The 16,952-nt window shown below is 48.6% G+C and overlaps 1 protein-coding gene across 3 annotated transcripts in view; it reads left to right on the top strand.

The window, feature by feature from the left end:
• The window catches only part of CACNA1H (calcium voltage-gated channel subunit alpha1 H), a 576,049-nt gene that overhangs the window by 467,091 nt on the left and 92,006 nt on the right, over positions 1-16,952 (top strand). For all 3 annotated transcript variants that reach the window (XM_089769319.1, XM_075899792.2, XM_089769320.1), the window contains 2 exons: positions 243-398; positions 14,710-14,800. In XM_089769319.1, coding sequence (XP_089625445.1) covers positions 243-398; positions 14,710-14,800 — 247 coding nt within the window. The remainder of the gene's footprint in view (positions 1-242; positions 399-14,709; positions 14,801-16,952) is intronic.

Raw genomic sequence — 16,952 nt, 5'->3', positions numbered from 1 at the left:
ACCCTGGGAGATCGATCTCCGGAGCGTTGATCTCTGGGTAAGTGTAGACCTGGGCCTGGATCAAATGGTCCTTGGCTGTCTCCTCTGGTTAGACTTCTAGCCAGTCAGAAAGGGGGGGAGGAGGGCTGCCTCTGTAAGGGAGAAAGGGATACATCAGGGATTCAGTGTGCATTTAAAACCAGCTGCTCCCCACGAGCAGAGAAAGGAGTAATCGGAAAGCCTTTCCTCCCCATTCCGCGCAGATCCTCACCCAGGAAGACTGGAACGTGGTGCTCTACAACGGCATGGCGTCCACCTCCTCGTGGGCGGCGCTCTACTTTGTGGCCCTGATGACCTTCGGCAACTACGTACTCTTCAACCTCCTCGTGGCCATCCTGGTGGAAGGCTTCCAAGCCGAGGTAAGGGGGCTTAACAAAGCGGTGGGGCAGAGACCTGGCAGCCACACGTAGGGGATGAGTGAGGGGTCCAGCCACATGGCCTCCACAAACTTTTCATCCGTATGGAAAGTGCAGTTTCTCTCTAAACAGCCCTCCAAGGGCCACCACGCTTAACAGGCCCTCTGGACCCCAGTGAAACCCACCAGCAAGCACAAGACAATCCAGTGGGGGAAAAGACCAAATTCAATGAAGTGTGGTCAGCCCTCCAGAGTTTGAGTAGCTCTGTTGGCTACTGGTTAGGTTACTTGCCTGGCATTCACAAGACCGCACTCCACCAGGCTCCCAGTGTGACGCTGGGCAAGTCGCTAAGGGTCTGTCTACGGTTTGTGCTGGAGATGTACTCTAAATTCCTCCGAGCGTGAATGCAGCTCAGTCTCAAGGCCTGGACTGGCCCAACTGGCTGCTGGCACCACGGTGGCTGTGCTTGGTTTGGTGCTGGTGCGGGGACGTCCTCCTGTTGGAATTTACACCTGCAGCTCCAGCCCAGACTTGTCTACACTGGGAGCTGAGGAGGCAGCTTCCCAGCTGGAGGAGACATCTTTGCCCTAGCGCCCATCGAGCTAGCGTGTTCGAAATAGGAGGTTCCCACGCCGTGTGAGTGGTGGGACGGGCTTGCCATTCTGAGGATGAACCTATAGTCTCAGGTGGAAAATACAGGGGAGAGGACCACTGCTCTGATGCTGGACGGCAGTTCCTAGGTACCCCTGCTCCTAGAAAACAAGCATTATAACTGTGTATGTGGCCAGGGTGCTTGCTAATGTCCAACGGCCTTATTTGGGGTGAGGAAAATTAAAGAAGTTACCGTCCCTCAGTCTGCTTTGAAAACTTCCCAACTGTCAATCCTGGAACCCAGCCCTTTTCCATTCTTTCTTTTGGAGCGGGATAGATCCGTGTGGCGCATGGGTTTTTAATGGAGAATTATGATCCTCTATCTGTTTTAATATAAAGATTGCACCTTTCTAGTCTGGCACTCTCTGGTCCGGCAACATCCATGGTCCGGCATGATTTTAGTTGCTGGATGTCCACTTAGCATGGGAGCAGCCAAGTTTCCCGTGGTCCCATAAAGTTTGTTTACACCCCCCAGTCTTGGTTCTCAGTGCTCTATGCTGTTCTGTAGCTCCAACTTACCCCTAAATGTCTGCTAAGAGCCCAGCAAGCAGGGGAAGTGTTGCTGATGCTGCAAGAAAACATTGACCTCCCGTGGCTTGGCAAATTCTCTGGTTCAGCACCAGTCAGGTCCTGAGGGTACCGGACGAGAGAGGTTCAACCTGTATTATCAAGAAGCTTTTGTGACGTCAGCAGGGCATAAATCATCCAGCCTCAATTCCAGTTGAAAATAACAATTCAAAACGCTTGGATCAAATTTTTGGATTTTGGATTGTTTTTTAAATTCCCACATAAGCAAAAGAGGCTGCTTAGCACTTTGGAATATTGAACCAGTGCGAGGCACATGGGGACTCTGAAATAAAATGAGAAATGGTTTCAATTGACATTCTCTAATCTCCTAGGGGTGTGTCTAGACTACAGGGTTTTGTTGACAAAAGTGGACTTTTGTCAACAAAACTATGCCTGCTTCTACACTACCGCCGAGTTCTGTAGACATAACGTCGACAGAACTCGGCAGTTTTGTTGACAGCAGTAAACCTCATTCTATGAGGAATAACGCCTTTTGTCGACGGAGTTCTGTCGACAGAAGGCGTTATTGCAGCTACACTGTCCTTTGCATCTACACTCTCATGTCAACAAAGCGCCTTGCTTTGTCGACAGAATTGGGTGAAGTCTAGATGCTCTTTGTTGACAGAAACTTTGTTGACAGTATGGGTGTGTCTAGACTACCTAGTTTTGTCGACAAAAGTGGACTTTTGTCGACAAAACAATACCAGCGTCTACACTACCGCGGAGTTCTGTCGACATAACGTCGACAGAAATCCGCGGTTTTGTCGACGCTGGTAAACCTCATTTTATGAGGCAAAACACCTTCTGTCGACAGAGTTCTGTCGACAGAAGGTGTTATTGCCTGTAACGTTGCGTCCAGACTACGGAGTTCTGTCGACAAAGCGGCTTGCTTTGTCGACAGAACTCAATGTGTCTGGACGCTCTTTGTCGACGGAAGTTTTGTCGACAGTATCTGTCGACAAAACTTCTGTTGACAAAACGCGGTAGTCTAGTCATACCCCTAGGATGGGGAGGGGAATAGACAATATTTTATTGACGTGTTAATTATTTTTAATAACTTTTCATCTTGTCCCCAGAAATCCCGTCATTTTCATATTTATTTTGCTTACATTGCAGAAGGCAAGTCACTGTAATTCAATGTGAAGTACCATAGAAATATTCATGCAGGACACCCTTTTCCTAAACTGTCACAACTACATTTATCCCCTGTAAGATGATCTGCATGGTTTCTGTTATTAAAATATCCATTCCCGGCATCCTGATAAGTATCAGGACATGCAAATGAATAAAAACAGCTGGAAAAGAGCCCTAGTTTGAAAATGATCTTATCTTCATGATTTATTCCCAGACCCACAAAGCAGCATTCTGAGAACTATGTTTTCTGCGGATGCTACAACTCTACATCCTTGTCCCTAGGTACAACGGACATGATCCTGCTTCTGTTGAAGTCCATGGTAATTTTTGCCACAGACTTCAGATGTAGCAAAATTAGCCCAAAAAGAAGGAATTATCAGTGTTCATGGAGAATTGGGATTGCAGTGTTCCCTGTATGCTAAGCACTAGGGCGGCCAACCAGGAGAGATTCAAATCCCGCCCAGCTGATTAGCAGAACGCCTACAGCTGCCCACAGGCGGCAGCATGTGTTACTACTGATGGTGCACATCTGCATACACTTTGCTGCACATAAAATTTATTCCACACATCGGTGGTAAAAATTCGAGGGAACATTGCTGGGTTGACTCTGCGGCTGTGTCCAAACAAGGCAGAGTTTTGTGTGGCGGTGCTAGTTGTCTTCAAAGTCACAAATGCTGTGCAACATGCCGGACCCAAAGCCTGTTCAAAAGTGCCTGGACTCTGAGACAGTCAGCTGACAAGTCTAAGACAGATCCTTATATATTCTAAAACGGTAGCTTTTCATGAATTAAACATAAAAATGAATAACCCAATCAATGGATCAACCCTGGTATTGTTTATTTTTATATTAAACTCCATTCATTTGAAGGTGTTCCCCATGTTATCAGATGTCAGCATGTTACAGATTTTTGCACTGACAGCTACATCATAGAAGTAGTCATCGGAAGAGGGTTTGAAAGCTGGCAGCTAATTAAGGACAGTTTGAATTCTGGGCACCTCAGAAGGTGTGAGAAGCAATCTGAGATAATTGGCTGAACACAGCAACTGGATACTACAGCTAAAATGATCCATGGTGACATAGGTAACAGCACCGTACACTAAACGTTTGTTATTAAGTTTCAGAGTTAACCATCAAATAGAAATGAATACAAGTTTCCATCTAGACTTTTCCATTGTTTGGTTGTGTGGTAAGGTGGGAGTGTAACATATGAAAAGGAACTGGGTTCTTAGATTGCCTTTTTGTTCACATTGGCCATGCCTACACTAGGAGATTCGTTCGAATTTACTAAGTTCCACTTCTGGAACTTTTTGAACTTCCGTGTCCTCGCTATGGGGAAGAATCAAATGCAGTCCAAGGCAGGCTTTGTTAATGTGGAAGCACCACCTCAGAGTCAGAGCCCCAGGAAGCGCTCTGGGGAGCTACAGGAGACCTCCTGGGGGCCAGTTAGTTTGAATTAGTGGCACTGGAGCATCCACATTAATGTTATTTCGATCTTATCAGTTCGGGAATAGTGTTATTCCTCATGAAAAGGAGGATTACAGACTTCAAATTCCATGACCCCTTATTCTGGAGTAATGAGCTTGGTAGTGTGGATGCATTGCTTACAAATTTGAATGGGGGGGGAGTGTATTTCAGACTAAGGTCCTAGTGTAGACCAAGCCATAGGGCCTACTACAGTGGAATCTAGGGTCTCTAGAGTCTGTGGAAATAGAAATAGTAATAGTGCTGTGTGTGTGTGTGTGTGTGTGTGTGTGTGTGTGTGTGTGTGTGTGTGACTGCACACCATTAGATGGGATCAGAATAGTTCCAATGTGTGTCATAGACCCTGTATTGCGAATGAGAATCTCATGGAACTCAAGAGGCAAGGGACCTGTTCTTTTTCAGAACTGAAGGATCTAAGTTTTAGCTTTTGTGTCTACTACCAAGTCCTAAGCTGCTATAAATTTCCTACAGGAGGTAAAAGCTTCAGAGGGGTAGCCAAATTAGTCTATAGCTGGAAAAACTTAAAAAACAACGAATAGTCTTGCAGCGTCTTTAGAGACTAATAAAACATGTAGATGGTATCATGAGCTTTCATGGGCACAACTCACTTCTGTTGTGCCCACGAAAGCTCATGGTACCCATCTACATGTATTCTCAGTCTCCAAGGTGCTACAAGACTATTGGTTGTTTTCTACAGGAGGTAGAATTTGTGTTTCTACGTACCCGTGTTTGCTTTTGCCTAAATTATTCTTTGCCATGGTTCCTTCGTGGATCGTGCTGCTTTGGAAGCTCTTGTCTCTCAGAGGCCATTAGTGTTTCTCAGCCGCACACCACAGCTCTCGGAGAAGACACTGCAGTGCAATATAAAAACGCTGGAAGTGCATGCCAGCCATGTCTGCTGGAGAAGGGGCGCCAGGAGCCACCTTTAGATCTGCAGCAGGTTTCAGAGACAAGTCGGTCGTGAACATTCCCGATGAAACGCGTAGGCTGTGCCAAAAAGTTACAGCTCATTGAAACCCAGGGCTGTGTTGTACACGGCCCCTTTGCATTCTGGTCATACTTTGTACTTTCTACCTGCTTTCCGTCCCCCTCCCCAAGAGCAAGCCCACATTCCTGCTCCAAAGCCAGGCAGGCAGGAGAGAGGCCTTCCTTGCCCATTCTACTTTCACAGCTATTGTCATTTCCTCCGCGTGCTGGGCCCCAGTGACCCTGTCTTGGATAAGGAACGCAACTGTGTTGTCACTGACGAAACCACACAACGGAAGAGGACACGGGACTAGGATGGGAATTATTCACAAGCTAGGTGGGAGGTGGCGGGGGAGGGAAATTGGTGGTTTCGGTAGCCATGCTGCATGGAAACATTTGTAACTGTCATGGGGATTTATCCTTCTGCTTAGAATAAGCCGTTTCATTCAATAAGCGAGAGCAAGCAGAGAAAAACCGTATTTGCCCCATGTATTTTTCTGTGATTTCTTCAGGGAACAAATAATGATGCATTAAGTGAGTCTGGGAAGGGTACCAGCCTTATGCATGGCTGTAAACAGAGTTCTAGCATGTAGCTCTTCTCCCTTGAATTACCTTAGGTCAGCTCTCTCATGCTCCCTTCATGACTCCACACAAAGCCATCCCCGTTTCCGATATCTTGTCTGGGTTCCCCTTAGCTTCTGAAGCAAATGTAATCACTTTCCCCTTTTCTCCAAAGCCCTACGCAGTCTGTCTCTGACATAGAATCACAGACGTGCCGGACGGGACGGGACCTCAGAAAGCCACCTCGCCCGGTCCCCAGCCCTCAAGGCAGTGCTGCATTAAGTAATGTAGACTGTTCTGGCTCTTGCTTTTATTCATTTGTCCCAATTTGACAACCCCCTTGGTGTAACATCAGGTGTTCTTACTATGAAATATAACACACATTTATACACTGGCTTCCTGACCCCCTCCAGTAGCTGAAATATTATGAGTCCTCTGCAGCCTGGGCTCACAGCTCCTGTGCCTTCTAGCTCAGGTAGTCCTAACCCGTGGGGAGGTTTTTAACTCCAGAGGTCCAGGCTTGCATCCTTGCTGCTGGCCACCCTGTCCAGGAGCATTTTATTGTGCACATGCTCCTCATGTGGGAATAGTGTGGGGTTTGCGGTAGGGAAAAGAAAATTCCACTTGGCAAACCTGCTTGTTGCAAAGGCTACTCTGGTCTTTCCACAATGTCTTTGTTCCCACTTGCTCTCTAAAGGCCGACTCATGTGCTAATATGAAGACAGAAATGGGGAGCCTTCTGCAATATCTTACTATGTATTTTAGAGAGCCGTAGCTGTCTGTCTGTCCATCCATGACTTTGTTTGTTCAAGAGCGCCTCCTAAATGGTAAGAGCCAGGACCACCACATTTGGTACGCAGCTTCCTCTTACCAGAACTTAAAACAAGGCCGGGGGTTGGTTGCGCCACAACAATGGGTTGTAGCTGGAATTTGTTTCCCCAAAATGGGAGGGGTCTAACAGAAGGGACAGTTATATTGCAGAATGACCACACGGGGGCAGCAAAGGGCCAGAGATGGGGACCAGGACAGTAGAAGGTAGGAGTGGAGAAAGGGGAAGCTATGTACTATATACTTCAGAGAGTTCGTTTGTGTGTCTGGCTTTCCCCCAGCCAAGGGACATGCACCCTCTCTTCCTCCGCTCTGTCTGTTGTAGCTGCAGCAGCCATGGGCAGGGACATCTCACCTGGCTCCAAGCTGCTGCAATGAGAGAGGATGGGTGTTGTTCCCCCTCTCCGGGGCAGCCTGCACACTGAACCGTCATCCCCAGCCCCACCCCAGGGCAACGATTTAAAGGAAAATAAAACATACTTGAGTTAAGGACCTGAGCAACACCGGGTAAATCTTCTCGTTCCCTATAAATATGTCATTACAGACTGAGCAAAATGGGCTTGTTTTCTTGCTAGTGTTTAATGGCTCCTTTTTGGAGCTGTTACTGACTGTGATATAAATGGGTAAGAGATGTTTTGTTAAAGCCTGCATCAGAACAGCCCAACCTCCCCAGGAATTAAATTTGCAACGTGCATTTTTCTTTCTGGTTTCATTCATTAGGAGGCTTGGCAGGGCTCCGGGCCATAGGCCTGTCTGTTGTCTCTTAGCAAGGTACATCATGCACTAGAGAACTCCCACCTGGGCCGTATTTCAGCCACAAGGCCCCTCTCAAACGGCGTGTTTATAAATGAATAACAGCTTTAGTTTTTATACAGCAAAGACTGGCAAATCGTCCTTGGCTGCAACTCACAGGAAGAAGCATTCAGCAAAGCTGAGGATTTTTTTTCCCCCTGCAGCTTTATTGTTTGATTCGCTGACTAGCACTTGATGCCAAAATATGCAAAGTCTTTTAAACAGGAATCCATACAAAGTTTTATACTGTGGAGGAACTTGTCTGTGACCTTTTGCCTTGCTCTTTTTCTTTGACGTGGTCTGTGAGTCTGGTCCAAAAGGTGATTGTGTATAAGTGGGCCCTGCTTCGTCATCAGATCACTCCAAGTCACATGAGCTGACTTGACTGATAGAATTGTGAGGGGGGTGCTATTGTTGGCCCTCCCCTCCCACTAAGGGTATGTCTAGACTACAGGGTTTTGTCGACAAAAGTGGACAACTATACCTGCATCTACACTACCGCCGAGTTCTGTCGACATAACGTCAACAGAACTCGGAAGTTTTGTCAACGGCGGTAAACCTCATTCTATGAGGAATAACGCCTTTTGTCGACAGAGTTCTGTCGACAGAAGGCGTTATTGCATCTACACTGTCCTTTGCGTCTACACTCTCATGTCGACAAAGTGGTTTGCTTTGTCGACAGAACTGGATGTAATCTAGACGCTCTCTGTCGACAAAGCCTCTGTCGACAAAAGTCTGTAGTCTAGACGTACCCTAAGGGAGCAAGCTGGGGTCTGTTCTGTCCTACTTGTCATTGACAAAATTGCCAGCTCACTTTGGTTACGTCTAGACTATAAAGGTAAGTCGGAAAAAGATACTCAAATTGCGAACTACAAGGTGCGTATCTTTTTCTGCTTTTCTGTCAGAAGAGGCTTTTCCGAAATTCGGAGTGTCTACATAGCACCAAATTGCGGAAAAACCTGCTCTTTCGACACATCCCTTCTTCCTCGTAGAACGAGGCTTACAGGGATAGAGAAAAAGCGACATTGTATCCTGGAAAAGCGTTGCAGTCTAGACGTACATAGCCTTTGATCTGGGGCTCCTCTATTGATGACGCTGTCAGCGACAGAAAAAACCAGCTTGCTCTTCGGATCTTGAATGGTGCAAAATCTGGTCACCCGGACCCCAGAGGACTTGTAGAAACAGCGACTATTTACACCCAAGGTTGCTGATGGGACGGTGAAAGTGGGGGGCAAAGTGGGCAGTTGCCCTGGGGCCTGGCAAATTAAAAGGGTCTGGGCCTCCCGACTATCACCACTGTGGCATTAGCAGCAGCCGGAACCCTGGGCCCTTTAAATTGCTGCCAGAGCTCTGGGCGGTGTTGTCTCGGCAGCACTGAGGGCTGGTGGGGAGAGGCGTGACGCATTCTTCAGGCAGTCCTGAGGGCTGACTGCCCTTAGCCCCACCCCTTCCATCACTGACTGCAGTGGGAGCCAATAGTGAGTACTGTAATACTGGCCAGGTAACGAAGGGGTTAAACTCAGATAGCTAGCAGAGATGTTGGCTAGGGGGCCTGGGAGAACCAATCGAGATAGAGGGTTGAAATTTGAATTGGACACAGGTTTCCTGCCTGCTTTCTTTATGTGTGAGAGAGAAACCAGGAGTTGAGAGACTCCGAATGATTTAAACCCAGGCAGGACTACCGTGTCTCCAAGGAATTCAGGGCATGGGAGTGGAGTGAACAAAGAGAAAAGTGGAAGTAAAGAAAAGTGAATCCAGTCGCGTGGAGGGTAATTTTTCTTTATTTTGTGGTTTGGTTTGAACTGCTCTGTGTGAATCTATCCCCATTTACTACCATCTAAGCATTGTGCCGAGACTTTTCTCTGTGTTTTAATTTGTTTCCCTTAGTTGTTCTGTCACATCTAGCAACAAAGTATGCGTTCTCAAGTTTATCTTCCATTTTGCAATAAAAATCATTTCTCTAAGGTGATGATTTGATTCTTGTATCCTGGAAGGTCTGTCTGTGTGTAGCTACAGGCCTCTGACTGAGGGGTCAGCGCCACAGACTGCAGCTTGTTTTTCTCTTTTTTGCAATTTCTTTGGGGCAAAAAAGCTTGGGGTACCCAGGGGGGTGATTTCAAATGTTTATTTCTTGTTTTTAGGGATCGAAAAGCACTTGATGGGGGCAGCAATTTCCCAAAATCTGTGTATTATGATTCCGGGGGAAGTTTTTCGTAACCAGTGTCTGTAGAGGCAAGGTTTTGAATCTCTCTTGTGGGCCCCCTCCTTCTGCACTTGGAATGCCAGAGTGGGGAACAGCTCTGACGTGTACTTTTGTGTCTATATTGGGGAAAATGTACAAACTGGCCCCAGGTTAGACTCGTTGGTATCCACCGAAGCATTACAGCACAGAGGGTGAACGGACACGCACGCACACACTACCCCATAACGGATCACCTCGAGCGTGGAAGAGTTTCGTCTTCGCAGCTGATTCAGCCTCTGGTGTCTCCTTCTGGCTAGACCAGCAACAGGAGGGCCAACAGCGACACGGAGTTTTGGATTTGGGAGAAGCCCCTGGATTCCTGTCATACACAGGGCTCTGACCAGGCAACCAGGAGATGATGTTGTTGAGAGGTTTGACGTGCCGAGGCTGAGTTCTTGGCCACACAATCCTCTCTGAAGGCCGGCGTACAAATACTCACCTTAAACAATTTCAGTCTGTGTGGTCAGCTCAGGAGGACAGAATTGCTCCGACAGGTTGTCCAACTGATCCATCCCCGCCACAAGGAAGTTGTGCAAATTGGTCTCTATAACTTAACTGGTGCCCGTACAAATCCAGCCTGGTTTCAGTAGACAGACATTCCTCTCCTCAAGGTGGTGATGAACTGAATTTCTTTGGCAGTGTGTTGCTGAGTGGTGAAGCCAAAGAAGCAAATTAGGGGTACATCTAGACTACGTTTTATTTTTGAACAAGGATATGCAAATTCCACGGGAATTTACATATCTTCTTCCGATCACTTTTTCGAAAGCAGATCTTTCTAAAGTGAAAGTAGTCTGGATGCAGTTTTTCCGGGGAAAAAAACCCTTTTTCAAAAAACTGTGTAAATCTCCTTTTTTAAGGAAGAGCGGTTTTTTGAAAGGTTTTTTTTCCCCCGAAAAAACCGCATCCAGACTACTTTCAATTTTGAAAGACCTGCTTTTGAAAAAGTGATCAGAAAAAGATATGCAATTTGTATATCCTCTTTTGAATTTGCATATCCTCTTTTGAAAATAAAACGTAGTCTAGACGTACCATAAGAGGGGGCTGAGTTTCTTTGTTCTCTGTGTTTCATAGAAGAAGAATTAACATAGAAGAGCTGTTAGATCTGTGTAATTCTGGAAACTCCGGTGGGCTTTGTACAGCAGGTTTATGATAGAGGCTACAGATCAACCATTGGAAAAACTGCGTGACTCTGCTACACAACTGGGCCTGTCGCTATAAAATCAGGACATCCAGACAACCCTCCTCCCCCAATCTGAGACACATGCCACCGACCTCACAGTCCGCCACAGAAACACTAACAGGAACCAATCCCAGCCACAATGCCAGTTCTGTCCCCACCTCTGCCCTAGTAACACCGTCACAAGCCCTAATCACACCTGCATTCACCTGCACATCTGCTAATGGGACAGATGCCATCACATGCCAACAATGCCCCTCGGCCACATGCGTCGGACAAACCGAACTGTCACTATGCAAAATAATAAATGGACACGAATCAGACATTAAGAATGGCAACATCCAAAAACCAGCGGGAAGGCACTTTAACCTCCCTGGACGTACCGTTTCTGACTTGCAAGTTGCTATTCTCAGGCAAAAAAAAACAAAACAAAACCCTCTTCCAAAACAGCCTGCACCTCGGAAACTGCTGACCTGGAATTCAGACGCAAATCTGATATCCTGAAACAAGGTTTAAATCAGAGGTGGGGAACCTAAGGCCTGGGGGCTGGATGCAGCCCCCGGCTTGCCTGGATCCATCTCTCCCCCCCTGCCCCGAGACTCAGGGCTCTCCCCAGCATTGGGGAGCCCGCATTGTGCTCCCCCTCCACCCCACAGCATGGCTGGAGCACACACAATCTGCTAGTCTGGGCCCCCCTAGACTAGAGGAACATCTTTCTCCTTCTCAGTCAGCGGCTACGTCAGTCTGGGCCATGGCACGTCATTCGTGTGTGGCCCCCGATGGATTTTTCTGTGAGTCAGCGGCCCCTGAACCCCAAAAAGGATCCCCGCCCCTAGTTTAAATCGACACATGGAAGGGTTCTCGCATTACAATCACTGATTTCCCCTTCAGGTGCTCCTGCCTTCTCATCACTGTTGGAGATGAGTCGCATCCACGCTGATTTAATCAGCCCCCATGTCACACTCCCCTCTCTGTATCCCTGCCTTTTCTGTTTTCTTTTCTCATCCGCATCTGAGGAAGTGAGTTGTATCTCAGGAAAACGTATGCCCTAATATCCTCACAAATTTGCTAGTCTTTATCGTGCCACCTGACTCCTTGTTATTTTTCCTGAAACAGACTAACACGGCTACCCCTCTGATAGCCGCTACACCAGCCTATTTTTTTGCCCTTGTGCTTGTCGTTCTGCAGTCGTATGTGTAACTCAGGGGTGCGCTACACTAAGCCTGACTTTGTTGAGCTCCATCTCTCTTCTTTTTCTTTGATGTCCCAATTATTTGGGGCTTTTTCTTAATAAAAATGCCCATTACTCCCCACCCTCCACCATCCCTGTCCTGATTTTCACGCTCGTTCTCTGGTCACTCAGTCTGAGGTAATGGTCTGTGGAGTTACAACAATTTCTGCCAGCTGAGTTTCAGCCCTGAGCGTTTGGGAAAATCCCACCCTCCCTATTCTGGTAATAAATTCTTTGTTCGTTTGTTCCCTGGGAGAATCGCATGCTTTGCCATGTGCTGTTTATATAACATTCCAGGGCAGGATGTGTAAGTAGAAGCAACATGACTGGACAGAATTGTTAACTAGGCATTCTGCCGGAGAAGCACCATAGGCAAGAAAGATGTTACCGCACGAAGGTTAAAGATAAGCCCATTTTCCAAACCGCTGGGGAACCCAGCCTGATTCGCAGAGATAACAGACTGACGGCTCAGAGATGAAAATCACTGACTGCTGCTTAGAGGTTTCCTCACGAAGCGCGGGCCCCCTGCTCTCCAGCAAGAACTGCCAAGATCTATATTTGTTGGCTGACTCTTGCCTCGGTATCTTTAGCAAACAAACTAGCTGTCATTAAATACTGATCTTTTTAAAAAGCATCACAGCCAGATGTTTTGGAAGGAGAGTGTGTTTTAACTGCACCGCCTTGCTGTTAGCAGCCTGGAGGGATATGATTCCTCGAGCATCCTAAAGCTTAAGTCTCCATTTTGTAGTGATCATCATCATAACTTTTAGCCCTCTCTTTCTGCTGACTTGACTCTCAAAAGCTATGTCTAGACCACAGGCTTCTTCAGAAGAGATCTTCTGAAAAAGCTTCTTCCGAAAGAGCGTGTCCACACTGCAAAAGTGCATCGAAAAAGCAATCTGCTTTTTCGAAAGAGAGCGTTCAGACTCGCATGTAAGCGGTGATTGCTATGGACAGACTGGCCCCAACTCACCTGTGCTTTTTCCTCTTTCCTCTTCTTCCGAAAGAACTCCCTCTTCCCCATCCACACAGTCCTTTTTGCAAAAGAGCTCTTTCGGACAAAGGCTTCTTCCTTGCAGAATGAGGATTACCAACGCCGGAAAAACCCCTTTGCTCTTTCGATTTTCTTGCAGAAGAACACAATGGCAGTGGAGACGTTCCTCAAGGTTTGTCAGAAAAACGGCCGTTTTTCTGAGACAACTCTGTAGTTTTCTGAGACAACGTACCCCAATTCTCCTGCCCTACAACTCTCTCTGCCCCGCTGGGCAGGTGCACTTCCCTGGAAGAGCAGACTTGGCTCTGTTCTACCTCACCCCCAGCGCTGCCTGGGGACATCTGAGCACAGAATCCTTAGTGCGAGGCAGGATGAAAGACAGAGCCCAAGCTGAGCTTTGTAGCTCTGGCCCGTAGGTCCTTTGGACAGTTAAACACAGCAGCGTGTGAGCTGGGACAACGGAGGGGACAGAGACACTTTTACATTTGGCGATGGGACTCACTGTTCACTTGGGCTGGCAGAGGTGAAGAACATAAGACCCGTGGGCTGGATCTGGCCCCCTAAGGCTTGGAGCTGTTCCCCTGCATTGGGGAGCCCATGCTGGTGCTCCAGCCTCCCCTTCTTCCCCCACAGACATACTACCCCCTCCCCTGCCCGTGGGGCTGGAGCACACGAAATCTACTAGCCTGGGCCTCTCTAGGCTCCCCTGTGTTAGGGTGCAACATCAGTGGGGGTTGGTTGGTTTTGATTTTGGCTTCTCACTTGTATGCAGCCCCTGACTGATTTTTCTGTGGGTCAATAACACAAAAAAGGTCTCCCCCCACACCCCTCCCGGGCTAGCCGGTGAAGTGAATACAGCAGCATTGGCCATGCTTATATGTTTGATAAGAGTGTTTCAAAGCCATTGTAATATGTATAATAATGCTTGGCTCGTATAGTATAATAGCGCCCGTAGGCCTTAGTGAAGATCAGGCAGTGGTCCACAGTCTCACTGGGCCTCTAGGCAAGATGGGGAGGGGGCAGCTCTGTGCTCCCAGAAGGGGTGGGGGCTGGACTCAGCACCACCCAGGGTGTGACACACCTACTCCTGGCAGCCCACAGCGCTGTCTGGAGTGCACCAAGCGGGGCTCGGGTGGCGCTTTAAAGGGCCTGTGGTTCCGGCCGCCGCTGTTGCTACGGTAGCAGTGACAGCTGGGAAGCCTGGGCTGTTTTGAATCGCAAGGCCCCGGGGTAGCTGCGCCCTATGGCCCCATCCCGGGCGGTAGGCTTGAGATCAGGGCACCCCCGTACAAACACAGTCGAAGAGTCCCAGCCCCAGCTTTGAAAACACGTTGCAAACATGAATGGATCGATGCCCGCAAGAGGGAAGTCTCATGGTCCCCGTTTTAGTGAATAATTTGCACGTCAAGGGAGGGAACGTGAGGCACTGCAGGGCTGAGAGGTCTGCCAGCGGCCACTCAACACGTCAGCGTTGCTGCTAGAACCTGACGTGTCCTCTTCCCTGGCCCGGGTCTGTGCGCTACCCACGAGATAGGCCTGGCCTCCCTGCTGCGATGGATTACGTGCGCGGCCGTAGATCTAGCACTCGGAACTAAAATGGATCCGGGACATTTTATTCGAAAACGTCTCTTCCTTGCTCCAGAGCGAGACACGAACGAAGCATTAAATTCACCCTTCCCCCCCTGCAGGGTGACGCCAACAGGTCAGACACAGATGAGGACAAGACATCTGCCAACTTCGAAGAGGAGTTTGAGAAGCTGAAAGACCTCCGCACAACAGGTAGGAGGAAGCTTGAATTTCCTTCTACGGTGGGCATAGCCATGCTGCAGTGCTGCTTCCCGAGGCCCTGGGGGATAGCTTATGGCAGTGTTGCCCACATGGTAGATCCCAATTCACTAGGGGGCCTGGAGGCACCCTTCCACCCACACCCCACCTGAAGCCCTCTCCCCAGGTGCTCTGACATCCCCAGGCAGAGGCATGAGATGCCAGATCCCCACGGCAACAGCAGTGCAAAGGAAGCTGCTGGAGCCATGGAGCTGGAGGAGCAGCAGGCCGGCGTGCAGCCAGCTGGAGAGAAGCATCACTTTTATGGGGAAAGGGATGCTTCTCTCTAGCTGTCTGCTGTACGGCTGCCCCCTGCTCAGTCCTCCAGCCTGCGAGAGCCACCCAGCCGCTGCCTGGTGAGTGGGGGCTGGGCACTGAGCCCTGCGGGGCGGGGGGAGAGATGGGCACTGAGCACTGCGGGGAGGAGGAGCTAGGCACTGAGCTCTGGGGGGGCACATCTGGGCACTGAGCCCTGTGGGGGGGGGGAATGCTGGGCACTGAGCCCTAGAGAGTGAGGGGCAGAGGACGGCCGAACCAGCGCTGAGCTAGGAACTGGGGGATGAGGGTGGCCAGAGCCCATAGGCAGCACATGTCTACATAGGGCACCATGAAATTTGGGGCAATTTGCTGCCTCGGATTTTGTAGTGCCCCATGTTACCTATCGGTAGCAGCAGCACTGGCTGCAGTGGGAGAGAAGTTGGCTGTGACACAGATGTGGGTGGGTTGAGGGGAGCCAATGAGGGGGCTTGAGCTGGGGGGATAGAGGGCAGTGGAGTGGGAGGAGCAGGTTCAATGGGTCCCCAAAAGAGAGAGAGACTACAACTGTGTGACAAGTTTGGGACCACCTGTTTGTGAGTTGTATCCCGCTTCTCTCCCCTAGGGGGCAGTACATTTCGTTTGGAGTCTCGCTCGGCTGCTATGCTGGTGGGGCAGTAGTTTTGGGTTCTCAACTCTTCGAAAAGTGTTTCAGAGGTGCAAAAAAGACTTTTCAGGCTTCACAATAGGAAGAGAGAATGTGTGTGCTTCTTTCCAATATATCCCGCCCCCTTGTATTAAACACCTGGCTGTTTGGCCACACGACATCTCATCACATTCACAGCTGGGGAGAAGCCTTGCTAAATGTAGCCTTGATTGCCTTTTGAGTCAGCCACATTCACACCCTTTCTCACTGGCTTGTCAGACAAACATTCATCCAGGTGAAGCTTGGTTGATACAAGCGCTGAGTGAGAACAGGGCCTCATTGTGCTAGGTACTGTACAAATAGTCTCTCCAACCTGGGGAACTTACAGTTATAACAGACTAGACACTAAGGCTACGTCTAGATTACACGCCTTTTTCGAAAGAGGCTTTTTCAAAAGATACTTTTGAAAAAGCCTCTTTCGAAAAAGAGCGTCTAGACTACAATCAGCACTTTCAAAAAAGCAAGCCGCTTTTTCAGAAGAGAGCACCCAGGCAGTCCGGATGCTCTCTTTCAAAAAAGCACAGTTTGCATGACATGGCGCCTTTTTTCGAAAGAGCACTTGCGAAAAAAGGCGTTCTTCCTCGTAAAACGAGGTTTTCCACGGTCAAAAAAACTACTGCGTTCTTTCGATTTACTTCCGAAAGAACACGGCAGCAGTCTAGACACAGTAAAGATGTTTAGAAAAAAGGCCACTTTTTTCGAAAAATCCCTGTAGTCTAGACACACCCTAAGAGGGAGGTGAAAAGGATAAAATACAGAAGTCAATAATGCAACAGCTACACGGATCATAGAACTGGAAGGGCTCTCGAGAGGTCACCGAGGTAATTTATTCCAGTGCTTAACCACCCCGACAGTTAGGACACTAGGAAAAATGTCCAACTTATACCTCCTTTGTTGCAAGTTAAGCCCATTGCTTCTTGTCCTATCATCAGGTTATGGAGAATATAGGAGGCCCCCAAGATGCAACTGCCTGAGTTCTGACCCCCCACACTTACAATCATTGTTGTAAGTGCAGAAGGGGCCGGAACACCCCAACTTACGTCCTCGGCCCACATTTACGACAATGCACGATGGCTACCGTAAATGCGGGTTCATGTTACGACACCCCTGACTTGAGACACTTCCTCTGGAACGAATCGCGTCGCA

Source organism: Pelodiscus sinensis, chromosome 15 (genome assembly GCF_052426305.1).
Source record: "Pelodiscus sinensis isolate ZL-2025 chromosome 15, ASM5242630v1, whole genome shotgun sequence".
In the NCBI taxonomy this organism is placed as follows: domain Eukaryota; kingdom Metazoa; phylum Chordata; order Testudines; family Trionychidae; genus Pelodiscus; species Pelodiscus sinensis.
The sequence above is the reverse complement of the archived record's forward strand: the minus strand, read 5'-3'. Positions and strand labels throughout refer to the sequence as shown.